Source organism: Thamnophis elegans, chromosome 12 (assembly GCF_009769535.1).
Source record: "Thamnophis elegans isolate rThaEle1 chromosome 12, rThaEle1.pri, whole genome shotgun sequence".
NCBI lineage: Eukaryota > Metazoa > Chordata > Lepidosauria > Squamata > Colubridae > Thamnophis > Thamnophis elegans.
Window position 1 is genome coordinate 6,615,272 of NC_045552.1, and position 12,846 is coordinate 6,628,117.

The following is a 12,846-nucleotide window of genomic DNA, read 5'->3' on the forward strand; positions in this document are numbered from 1 at the left end:
ATGCATAATTGGAGATGGTTTCCTCCATTTATTTCAGGTAAGGAGGAAGAGTTAATTTTGACTGGTGAACTTCTGGAAACTATTCTGCACCTTTAAATGAATATTGGATCCCTTTCTTTCTCTTACCACTTTCCCCCCAGTGTGCTTCATGTACAGTAAAGGTTCCCCTCACACATATGTGCTAGCTATTCCCAAATCTAGGGGGCAGTGCTCATTTCCATTTCAAAGCCGAAGAGCCAGAGCTGTCCGAAGACACCTCTGATTAAACGCCAAAGGCGCATGGAACATTGTTACCTTCCCACCAAAGGTGGTTCCTATTTTTCTACTTGCATTTAACATGCTTTCAAAGTTCTAGGTTGGCAGAATCTGGGACAAGTAACAGGAGCTCACTCTGTTATGCGGTGCTAAGGATTTGAACCGCAGAACTGCCGACCTTTCTGATTGACAAGCTCAGCACCTTAGCCACTGAGCCACTGTGTCCCTTCCATGTACTGTAGAGTAACAGAAAATAATATTTTCGCCAACACAACATTTCTAGTAAGCATAACCCACTGAAATTGGCAGAATATGTTGCCATTAGTTGAAGTCAATGATGAAATCCACCTTCAAGAAAACTGAATTATTCCTTGATGCTTGAGATACTAAGTGAGGGTAATATGGACTTTTAGCTAAACTGAAAAGGTATTTCACTCACTGAAAGTAACAAGGAAAGACAAGGAAAGGCAATGTGTTTGGTCTTGTTCACACTCCATCAATTTCATGTCCTCGTTTCTGCATTCTCCTCTAGTGACAAAACATGTCTGGCATTGTAGAGATCTGACTGCAGAGGAGAGAAGCAAAATGATTATACATGCAGTGAGCCAACCAGGTGATGCAATAGTTATTTAAAAGCCGTGTGTAGACTTCAATAATAATGACATTTTTTTCTCGGTGTGTATCCATTTCTAGCACGCATTTGAAACTTCGAAGGCTAGAGATTGAAAAACATGGATATCAGAAATTCGCTCAGCTTTTAAATAGGAAACATGATCTTTCATTCTCTTCTTCAGATGAGATGTTCTCCGAAAGACTTCTATGTATGATTGATTGAGATCAGCCTTCTAAACAAGCTGATTGAGTGCCGGCAGATTAAGAACCAATACAGATTATCCTGAGACTATGAAGAATTCACAGTTTATAATCTATCACTTTCATTTTAGTGTTTTGGTTGAACACATTGAATTAGGAGCTGGGAAACTCTGCGTTCTAGTTTTGCTTTAGGCACAAATGTCAGCTTGGGGACTTCGGACCAGTCACTCCTTAGCACAAGAAGAAGGTACAGCATCTCTAAACTATGGCCAGGAAAATAGCTGACCTCTTACTGCAGGGGTGAAGGCTGACTCAAAAGACCAACTCTTAGCCTCCTGCCCATCCTGCAACTATCTGGTTGCTGATTCACCTCCTCATTCATTTATTGAGAGCCTGTCTTTAAAAAGCTAAAACAAGCAAAGAGCTGAAGATGCTTTATCCATTTAAGAAACCTCCTTCTACTAACGCTCTGGAACAGGGGTGTCAAACTCAAAGCCCAGGGGTTGAATCCAGCCCACGGGGTGCTTAGATCTCGCCCATGGGACCACCCTGGAAATAGCAAAGGACCAGCCTGCGGTGCCTCTCCAGCGAAAATGGAGCTCATGAGGACCTCGCATGGCCCTCCTGAGCTCCATTTCATAAAAATAATTCTTTGTTGATGTGCACAACATATGTACAATGAGATTGGAGGAGTGCAACCCACCCCCAGCACAGTACAACTCACAGTGAAGTCAAACAAATAAAAATCCCTAACCCAATAAATCATATTAACAAACACCCAGTCCCATTACACTACTGAGAACATGTTACACATTGCGCTGGCCCTGCAAGTTCCATTGTACAACTTAATTATGATGTCACTTTGTGTCCAGGAGTCTGACAGCCAACTGGCACTCGACTGGCAGAGGGTTGCAGGAGGCTGACCCATCCGAAAACGGAGCTCAGCAGGGCTGCAGGTGGCCACCCTGAGCTCCATTTTCACTGGAAGAGGGTTGCAGGAGCCCATCGCAGGGAAAAACAGAGATCAGGAGATCCGTTTTGGCTGGTAGAGCACTCGGGCCTCTGACACAATTGACATCATGCTGGCCACAACCACCCCAGCCCCCCTCCCCCCATGAGGTCAAACACAACCCTGATGTGGCCCTCAATGAAATAGAGTTTGACACCCCTGCTCTAGAATCTCAGTGTTGAATAGCAATACTCACCACCTGTCAGTAAGACTGAGGAGATGAGACAGAAGAAGAGAACAAGACCAGCAGCCATTGTATCTGCAGAGTGGCTCCAGAGTGCTCTCCTGAAACCAACCAGTGAAGGCACTGAATTTTATAGTTATTGGAGCATGGCTCCCCTGTAGGATGTTTTGGATTGATTCCCTCCAGTGGGTGGAATGGAAGACATGAATGATCACCAAATCCCACACAGGGTAGAGTAATAACAACTTGCACCATGAAATAGCCAAAGGGGCAACATCAACGGAGAACCAACAGGTTGGTTGAGGCTTGTTGGGATCATCCCGTAACTCAGTGGGTTCTTTAGGTTAAGCAAGAATTGATTCCAAGCTCATGAAGAAATGAAAAATGAAATGGGAGAGTTGAAAGGAACTATCAAGAATGTAGATGATAAAATTGAAAAGATACAGAATGCCTTAACAATCAATGAACAGAAAATCCAGTGTATGGAAGAAAAAATAGAACAATCAGACCAGAAGATGGGAAAAATGGAAATGGAATATAAACAATTTAATAAAGAATTAGAACTATCCATAATCCGACTTGAAAATGAAAGAGCTGCATTCTACCTAAGTTTCCGAAACATACCGGAAGAGAAGGAGGAAGACCTGAAAGGAAAAGTAATTAAAATCCTCACTGAATCTCTTCAAAAAAAAGAACAAGAATTGAGAGGTGGCCAATGTTCCCTCTAAGCTGCACGGCCGTGCGGCCACGCACGTGGCAACAAAACACCGCGCAGCAGTTTCCAACTGCCGCGCAATGGTTTTTGTGAGATGACTTCCACCATAATAGGAGAGGAGAGCCAGCCTGGAGACAGCAATCAGTTCTAGGTCCACAAGGCAGAAAGTAAATAGCTCAGAGAAGGGGTGTGGGGGTTGGGAGAAGGCATGGGACAGGCTCCCAGCATCGGCTGCTCAGATTTGCCAGAGAGGGAGGGAGGGAGGGAGGGAGAGAGAGAGAGGGGGGGGGGGAGAGAGAGTATCCCTCCTTCCTTCAGCCCAACACTCTCTCTGGCCAAATGGTAGGGACTGCAGAGGGTCTCCTTGAGTCTAGGGCAGTGAGTCATTCGATGGGAAAGTTGTCTCTTGGAAAGAATGACCCGGATTGGCTCCCGCTTCATCTCTCCTGCTTCATCTCACCTGCCTCTTTTCTTCTCCATTCAGTCTTTGGGCGGCAGATCAAAAGCGGAAGCCATCCGGGTCATTCCTTCCAAGAGGCAACTTTCCCATCGAATGACTCGCTGCCCTAGACTCTAGGAGACCCTCTGTAGTCCCTCTCGTCTGGCCTGGATGCCAGCGAGAGTGTTGGGCTGAAGGAAAGAGGGATTCTCTCTCTCTCTCTCTCTCTCTCTCTCTCTCTCTCTCTCTCGTGTTAGTTGGTGGGCAGACTTAGCACTCTGTTAAGTTTGTTCCTCTGTGTGTTGTGCATATATACATGTCTCCATGGGTGCAATTCTGCAAGCATTTTTTTCCTCTTTAAAAGAATTTTTGGATTTCTCCTCACCAAACCTTTAAGACTGAAAGACTTAGAGTTGAAATATAAAGAGATTGTCAATTGCCATACTGTTAGATTGGTACGCAATTATGGACTATCTTGATTATATCCTCCTTAGAAAGAATATGCTACTGTATGGTTGAGAAAAAGACCAAACTTCATTCCATGGAAACCAAACCAAGTTCATATGGAGGGTTTCTTTCTACGATGGGCTTCTTGGGTCAACAGTGAATATCAGTTATCAAAAATGTAGGTAAAAAGTTAAGCAGGCAATAGGCAATTACAAAAAGGGAAGCCAACTTTCTGAATTCTGTTTCTTTGACTTAGTGACTTATAAATAGTAGACTAATGTTCTGAAAACGTGACCTAAATTTCTATCTATTTTAAATAGCTGTAAAGCTGTGCTGAAAAAGTTGTTCTCAAGGTATTGTGATAAATTCAATAAAAAGAAGGAAATTCTTGATGAACTTAAGGAGGAATGAGATATTGGATAGTAAATGGACAAATAAAATTACCAATCAAAGAGAATATTTGCACCTCAGGGTTGAAATGAGATGTTCTCTCTTCCTCTTTCCTCTTCCTCTCTTCTCTCTCTGTCTATCTCATCATCTTTCTCTTTGTCTCTCTTCTCTTTCTCTCTTTTTTCCATTCTTCTGTCACTTTCTTTCTCTTTCTCCCTTCTCTCTCCTCTCTGTCTCTTTGTGTCTCATCCTTTCTCTTTGTCTCTCTTTCTCTCTCCTTTTTTCCCATTCTTCTGTCACTTTCTCTCTCCTTCTCTGTCTCTTTCTGTCTCTCTTCCCTCTTTTTTCTTCCTCTCTTCCTTTCTCCTACTCTTTTATCACTTTCTCTCTACTGCCCAACCTGTCCCCATACTTATCTTCGACTGATCATGTTTGCAATAATTTACCTTCTTTCCTAAATAGGCACAGTTCCCTTACACTCAAACAAACACACACACACACACACACACAAAACCATTTTTCTCCATTCCAATTCAGATCCTATAAATCAAATGCTCTGTGAAACATCTGTGAAAAAAATTCAGGTGCTCAGACATGAAAATGTGCCGCTCAAACACTATACTTTTCCGCACACAGTGAAAAAAAATTAGAGGGAACATTGGAGGTGGCATTGATGAAGCTTATAGGGTGCATACTAATTATGCCAGAAGACATAGACTCCTGAGAGAAGTGCATGTAAGATTTGCTAAGAAAACAACGAGAGATGAAGTATACAAAAAAATCAGAGAAGAGACAATCACACTACAGGGAAAAGAGTTGATCATGCTCAAACAGATTCCACGAAGAATTCAGGAACAACGTAGGCAGTACCAATTTTTAACCCAACCAGTTAAATAAAAACATAATAATGTACAGATGGTTGGTACCAGAAGGGGTTCTAGTATCTTGGCAAGGAAAAAGATATAAGATAGAGAATATAGAAGATGCACAGAAATTCTATGAAGAATATGGCAAGAGGGAAATAGAACAAGGAAGCAAAGAGGAATTAGAAAGTAGAGGTCAAGAGGAAGAAATATTAGAACATAACGAAAGAAACAGGAGAGAAGAACAGAGGCAAGAAAGAGAGAGAGCAGAGAAGGAACGCGCGAGAGGGAAATGTCAGATACATACTAGAAGTTAAAAAAACAACCCCAGTTAAAGATGGATCAGAAACAACAATTACCTCAATAAATTTGAATGGACTGAATGCACCCCCAAAAAAAGAGCCCAGATGATTAATAAAATAAGGTTAAGAATGGTGAAATCAATTCAGGATGATAGCGGGCATGTAGATTGTAGAACGAAAGAGAAAAAAAGGAAATGATATGTAACTATATGGGTTTGTGGAAATATCATCCCCAAGAAGACACAAATTGTGATTTGAAAGAGACACCTATAACAATAGAAAAAGAAAGGGAGAATAGAAGGAAGGAGAGGAGAGGAGGAAAGAAGTAGAGAAGGGAGGGATGAAGTAAGGGAAGGGAGGGGAGGGTGGAAAAAAGAGAAAGAGAAGGAGAGATAGTAGGAAAGGAAGAGGAAGAGTGGAGGAGAGGTAAGGGAAGAAGAAAGAGATAAGGAAAGGTGCGTGGAGGGGAAAGAAAGAGAAGGAGAGGAGGGAGGATGGGAGAGAAAGAGAAGGAGAGAAGGTAGGAAGGGGAAGAGAGAAGGTAAGAGTAGGGGAGACGTAAGGTAAGAAAGAAGGGGAAGGGGAGGAGTAAACAAGGAAGTAGAGAAGGGAGAGAGAAAACAAAAAAAAGAGAAAATAAGGTGGTGTCAAAACAGGCGCCAGGGATGATAAACAAAACAATCCAAACTGTACCTGATAATCTTTTAAATGGAATAACAATAGTATAAGAATGGCAAAGAAAAAGAATAACCATGTGAATGTATACCTAGAATTGTATGTAAGAGAATAAGTGATAGTAAGAATATATAGCACAATATAGGTAAACAATATTTGGTTATAAATAGCTAAGTACAAATAAATATAGAATTGTGCATAAAAATGGATAACGAATAAGGAGACAATGAATGAAAGATAGAAATGTATAGAAGGGAAAACACTAACTGCAAAGAAACCGATACGGAACTGCTGTATGATATACGATGGAACTTCTTGCTCCTATGTTGCCTTAAGTCATGTGTTTGTTTTTGTTGATGTGTTTATGTGTTTAAAATAAAAAATTATTTAAAAAAATAAAAAAAGAATCGATTCCAATCATAAGTAGGGAGTTGAAGAGGAAATATCTCCCTCCTCTTTTATTTTACTTTATTTCATTTCAGAAAGGAGAGTAAGAGGATGCTTGCTATGTGCCAACATGTCCAAGGTGGGTCAGTGGTGACGATGAAGGACATTACTTTGTTTTGATTCATTGAGAAACAGCATAGAACCATAACCACTACTCAACTATTCACTGGAGGTCTTGGCCAACCCAGCTTCTTTTATTGGAAGAGAAAGGCGGAGGTTGCTGTGGGATGTTCAACTTTATCAGGGATGGAGATTAAACTTGTATGGTGTTTTTGCAATGGTTTAATGGGGATTTCTGTGGGTCAGTAATAGATGAATTCCAAAAGGACATCAACCCTGTCCTTGGAAGGACAGATCCTGAAGCTGAAGCTCAAATTCTCTGGCCACCAAATGAGAAGAAAGGACACATTAGAAATCTGCCTCTGCTGCAGTGGTGGGATTCAGCCGGTTCGCTTCTATTCGGGAGAACCGCTTGGTAACTTTCTAAGTAGCTCAGAGAACCGATTGTTGGAAGAAATCGACTTTTGTTTTTCCACACTTTACAGGGCTAATCCTGTAAGGAAGGCAGGAAGGAAACATTCTGGTGTTGTTTCTAGCCTCATCTTTATTGCCCTGCTTACAGAAACAACCTCTCCGGTTAACCCTTATTATATTGCAACAGCTAAGCGCCCATCAACGTGAGTGACCTTGAGTTAGCCACGCCCACCCAGTCACATGACCACCGAGCCCCACCTACCCAGATGGTCATTAGGGCAGAGAACCGGTTGTTAAATTATTTGAATCCCACCACTGCTAAGGATATAGCTGAATTGAGTCTATGGGTGACAGCTATGGGTGACATAGTGGAGAGAATGGCCAGTTCATCAAATCTATCTTCTCCTGTGTGTTCAAGCACTCCTTAAAAAAAAAATACACAGAGACAGATGCTTTCAACACCGCAATTTATTTTCATTATGATTTAGTGAAAACAGAACGTTGAGAGAAAAATCACATTCATCTCAGCTAGTAGGCCCAAACACAGCATTTCAACCCTCTCAGGTCTGCTCCACCTCCATATTTTAAATTACTAACAAGCTGTCAAGAATACTTAACCCCAAACCACTGTTACATCTTACTTCTGAAGCTCCAATCACCTTCTCACTTTTATAAACCCTGAAAGACAAAGGGAGAAGGCTATGTTCTGACTACTTGAGGAGAAAAGCACGATCAAGTGATAATGGAATAGTGTTACACTCCTTCATGATGTTGAACGTTACAAGGCCATTGGCCATGCTTGTCTCTCCAACAGGATAGGAACATACGTTTGGGGTTGCACATCCTCGGAGCATACCCGTTTCTTCAATAGCTCCAACTGTGGAGGAAAAAGGAAGAATAAGAATCTCTGAGACTTTATTGCGATTTGCTTACAGGGTCATTTTTTGCCCTCCGGAGGCTTCATGGAAGCCTCCTGAAGGTCCCTGAAGCCTCCGGAGGGCCTCCGGGGACTACGACGGGTGAGTCTGTTTTCGCCTTCCCCAGGCTCCTATTTGCCCTCCACAGACACCTTTGGAGTCTGTGGAGGGCAAAAAAAGCATGGAAAAAATGGGGAGGGTCGCGCCTCTCATTCGCGCATGTGCACTGGGGGGGTGTTGTGTGTTGCATTAAGGTTGTGGCACACCTGCGCACGATCCCCCTGCCCTCCCCCCTTAGGGCACTCAGGTTACAGTTCTAGCCCAGAGTCAAATTTCTTTTATCTGACCATTAGTTGTCTCAACTCTAGGCATAGTATATATCACAGGATGTTGCTGAACTTTTGCACACTTAATTTTCCACTGGAAGGTTTGTGATCGAGAGTGCATTTTCGTATTTCTCTGAATGTTTACATATCTGACAGATACAGTTCCAATGAAATATTTATCAGCTACACCAAAATGCTTTTCTCAGAATGAATATTGTGCAAAAATGCAGTTTCTTGGGAAATATTTTTTTACTGCAATGTGTATATTCTAGCAGAGTAAGGATAGTTACATCAGACGAAATTGCACCCAAAAGGCAGGGAAAATGTCTATGGATCAGAGGTGGTATTCAGCAAGTTCTGACCAATTCTGGAGACCCAATACTGGAGATTTTGAGTGGTTTGGAGAACCAGCAAATGCCACCTCTGACTGGCCCTGCCCCCATCTCTTCTCTGCCTCCTGTGTCCCAGCTGATAGTAACCTTCCCCTGCCATGCCCACCAAGCCACGCGCACAGAACGGATAGCAAAAATTTTTGAATCCCACCACTGCTAAGGATATCTGTATTAAGGAGAGAAATATATGGAAAACAGTAATAATATTTCTGCAGGTTCCTTCCCCCAACCCCCACTCTATATTGCAATTACCTGTTCAAAACCATATGAATAACGTAGATTCCCACAATTTTTAATCCCCTCACCACAATTAATAAGATTTAAATTATTTATTTTTAATTACCTGGACTTTTTCTCTTTCTATGGTTTCCCTGATTTAAAAAATAAAAGATTGTACTCACATGTATTCATGGTAAAATTAAGGTTGACACAATGGGTCTCTTGGCCGAGACAGAGAATTTGCTGAGCCGTCTGGATAGAATCTCCGTGTCTTGTGTATGATCCAGAACATACCAATCCATTGGGCCTGAGTTCATCACGGAGTGGCGCTGTAGGAATCAATCAACACAAGTTTAGCAAACCTTTTCACGGTGTCTTTCACATTCTGGCTTCCAGAATTCCCAGCGAGGACTCTTGGATTTGTGGTGCTATTCAGCCAATTCTATCTGGTTCAGGAGAACGGGTTGTGGTGATGGCGGGAGGCCCTGGACATCCACCCAGAAATCATCACATCCCATTTTTGATGCTCTGTGCATGCTCAGAAGTTCCTTGCCATGCTCAGAAGTTCCTGCACATGCTCGGGAGCTCCTGCACATATGTGTATGTGGTACACGCTCACCTTTCTGAACCGAAAGTGAAGGTAAGTTGATTTCAACCCTGGTCTGAAGGTAGAGTTGGACCAGCAATGAAAATGGCACCATATTCCATCTGCTCCACCATTCCATCCCAAATCTACCCTGACGCCTGTCCTGAGGCCCCCCTTCAAAATAGGCATTTTTTTCTCCTTACCCCTTAATAAGCCCTTTTGAGGGGACATCCTGCAGGGCTCACCTCCCCTTATGACAATCCCGGCTCTGATTGGCAACTTCAGTGATGGGAAGCCCTTCTCCTCCAATGTCTGATTGCAACCCAGGGCAGCCATTTCTCCACTGACACATGGATGCTATTTTTCTCCTATGCAGGGAGTCCTCAACTTACCACCATTCATTTAGTGGCCGTTTGAAGTTACAATGGCCCTGAAAAAAGTGACTTATGACCATTTTTCACCTCTTATGACTACTGCAGCATCCCCAAGGTCACGGGATTTTCATGATTAACAACTGACTCCCATTTTGACACTCCTGGGACCTTCTGACAAGCAAAGTCTATGTCAAAATCAATTCACTTAACAGCCGTATTACCAATGTAACAACTGCAGTGATTCACTTAGCAAATGTGGCAAGAGAAGTCGTAAAATGGGGCAAAGTTCAGATAGCCAACTTCTTACTTAGCAACATAAATTTGGGGCTCAATCATAGCTGTAATTTGAGGACTACCCATGGTTGACTCAACAATGGCTCGCTCAACAAATTAAGTTTCATTAATACATTGGTTTTAAAGAAGAGATTGGATAACCATTTGTCTGAAATGGTGTAGGGTTACCTGCTTGAGCAGGGGTTGGACTAGAAGATCTCCAAGGTCCCTTCCAACTCAGTTATGCTGTTATTCCTCACCCTCTCACCCCCTGAAGGTTGCTGCTCCATTGAAACTTTGCATCTCTTTGGAGACAGGTATGATTTAGATGTTGCTTTCTCCTTAAGCTGGGTCAAATTTGCTCCCCTGGCTTTCTCACTCCCTGCCCACAGTACTGCCAACCTTTAACCTTCTCTACCTTACGCAAATAAGCATTGAGTTGAATTACTTACACCAAAGAGGCAGGACATTGCAACCGTCTGACTGGCAACAGAAAAGGTTCACTTGAGTATAATGTCCCTGTGCAGTGGTCATGCTGTAAAAGCCGTCATTGCATTCCTCAGCTTTTGCACAAGTCTTAGCTGTGTAACTGAGTGATGGACTAGCTATGAAACAGAAATGAAATGCTGGGATTTAGAAAAAAAGAAAATAAAGGCAGTGTTTAAAAAGCACTGAGCTCAATTCAATATTTTGTTTGAGATCCCTTATATTAATGGATGTTGGCTAGACAAGAAGATTATATGGTTTTCCTTAATAGGAGAAAGAGAATACTCACAAAAATAGTTATTTCAAGGCACAAAATTACCCCGCGCATTAATTGGAGATGATTTCCTCCATTTATTTCAGGTAGGGAGGAAGAGTTAATTTTGACTGGTGAACTTCTGGAAATGGATATTGGATCCCTTTCTTTCTCTTACCACTTTCCCCCCAGTGTGTTTCATGTACGGTAAAGGTTCCCCTCACACATATGTGCTAGCTATTCCCAAATCTAGGGGGCAGTGCTCATTTCCATTTCAAAGCCGAAGAGCCAGCGCTGTCCGAAGACATTTCTAGTAAGCATAACCCACTGAAATTGGCAGAATATGTTGCCATTAGTTGAAGTCAATGATGAAATCCACCTTCAAGAAAACTGAATTATTCCTTGATGCTTGAGATACTAAGTGATGGTAATAAGGACTTTCCGCTAAACTGAAAAGGTATTTCACTCACTGAACGTAGCAAGGTAAGACAAGGAAAGGCAATGTGTTTGGTCTTGTTTACACTCCATCAATTTCATGTCTTCGTTTTTGCATTCTCCTCTAGTGGCAAAACATGTCTGGCATTTTAGAGATCTGACTGCAGAGGAGAGAAGCAAAATGATTATACATGCAGTGAGCCAACCAGGTGATGCAATAGTTATTTAAAAGCCCTGTGTAGACTTCAAAAATAATAACATTTTTTTCTACGTGTGTATCCATTTCTAGCACACATTTGAAACTTCGAAGGTTAGAGATTGAAAAACATGGATATCAGAAATTAGTTCAGCTTTTAATTAGGAAACATGATCTTTCATTCTCTTCTTTAGATGAGATGTTCTCCGAAAGACTTCTTTTTATTATTGATTGAGATCAGCCTTCTAAACAAGCTGATTGAGTGCCGGCAGATTAAGAACCAATGCAGATTATCCTGAGACTATGAGGAATTCACAGTTTATAATCTATGACTTTCATTTTAGTGTTTTGGTTGAACACATTGAATTAGGAGCTGGGAAACTCTGCGTTCTAGTTTTGCTTTAGGCACAAATGTCAGCTTGGGGACTTTGGACCAGTCACTCCTTAGCACAAGAAGAAGGTACAGCATCTCCAAGATATGGCCAGGAAAATAGCTTATACTCTTACTGCTGGCAGCAGGGGTGAAGGCTGACTCAAAAGACCAACTCTTAGCCTCCTTCCCATCCTGCAACTATCTGGTTGCTGATTCACCTCCTCGTTCATTTATTTAAAAAGCTAAAACAAGCAGAGAGCTGAAGATGCTTCTCCATCCATGTCTCTTTATCCATTTAAGAAACCTCCTTCTACTTACTCTCTGGAACAGGGGTGTCAAACTCAAGGCCCAGGGGTTGGATCCAGCCCATGGGGTGCTTAGATCTAGCCCATGGGACCACCCTGGAAATAGCAAAGGACCCGCCAGCGAAAAGGGAGCTCACGAGGACCGCGCACAGCCCTCCCGAGCTCCATTTCATAATAATAATTCTTTATTTTCGTGCACAACATATGTAGAATGAGATTGGAGGAGTGCAACCCACCCCCAGCACAGTACAATTCACAGTGAAGTCCAAGGAAAAAAAATCCCTAACCCAATAAATCATATTAACAAACACCCAGTCCAATCACACTACTGTGAACATGTTACACATTGCGCCGGCCCTGCAAGTTTCATCGTACAACTTAGTTATGATGTCACTTCGTGTCCAGAAGTCTGACAGCCGACTGGCTCTCCACTGGCAGAGGGTTGCAGGAGGCTGTCCCATCCGAAAACGGAGCTCAGCAGGGCTGCATGTGGCCACCCTGAGCTCCATTTTCACTGGAAGAGGATTGCAAGAGGCCATCGCAGGCAAAAACAGAGATCAGGAGATCCGTTTTTGCTGGTAGAGCACTCGGGCCTCCGACGCAAGTGACATCATTCTGGCTACAACAACCCAACGCCCCAACCCCACCCCAAGGTCAAACATAACCCTGATGTGGCCCTCAATGAAATAGAGTTTGAC

General features: G+C 42.5%; 1 protein-coding gene across 2 annotated transcripts; it reads right to left on the bottom strand.

Moving 5' to 3' along the window:
• Positions 1–7,685: 7,685 nt before the first annotated feature.
• On the bottom strand, positions 7,686–10,647 carry LOC116516028 (phospholipase A2 inhibitor and Ly6/PLAUR domain-containing protein-like). Of its 2 annotated transcripts, none has more exons than XR_004256299.1 (3): positions 10,290–10,474; positions 9,050–9,196; positions 7,686–7,890 (listed from the first exon to the last, which is right to left on the bottom strand). XR_004256299.1 is itself a non-coding variant. In XM_032228380.1 (3 exons), exons 1-3 carry the CDS (start codon positions 10,632–10,634, stop codon positions 7,724–7,726), a joined length of 396 nt encoding a protein of 131 aa, XP_032084271.1. In that variant the 5' UTR covers positions 10,635–10,647; the 3' UTR covers positions 7,686–7,723. The 2 variants fall into 2 exon arrangements, 1 of the variants encoding a protein (XP_032084271.1); XM_032228380.1 differs by lacking the exon at positions 10,290–10,474 and adding an exon at positions 10,553–10,647.
• Positions 10,648–12,846: the final 2,199 nt, after the last annotated feature.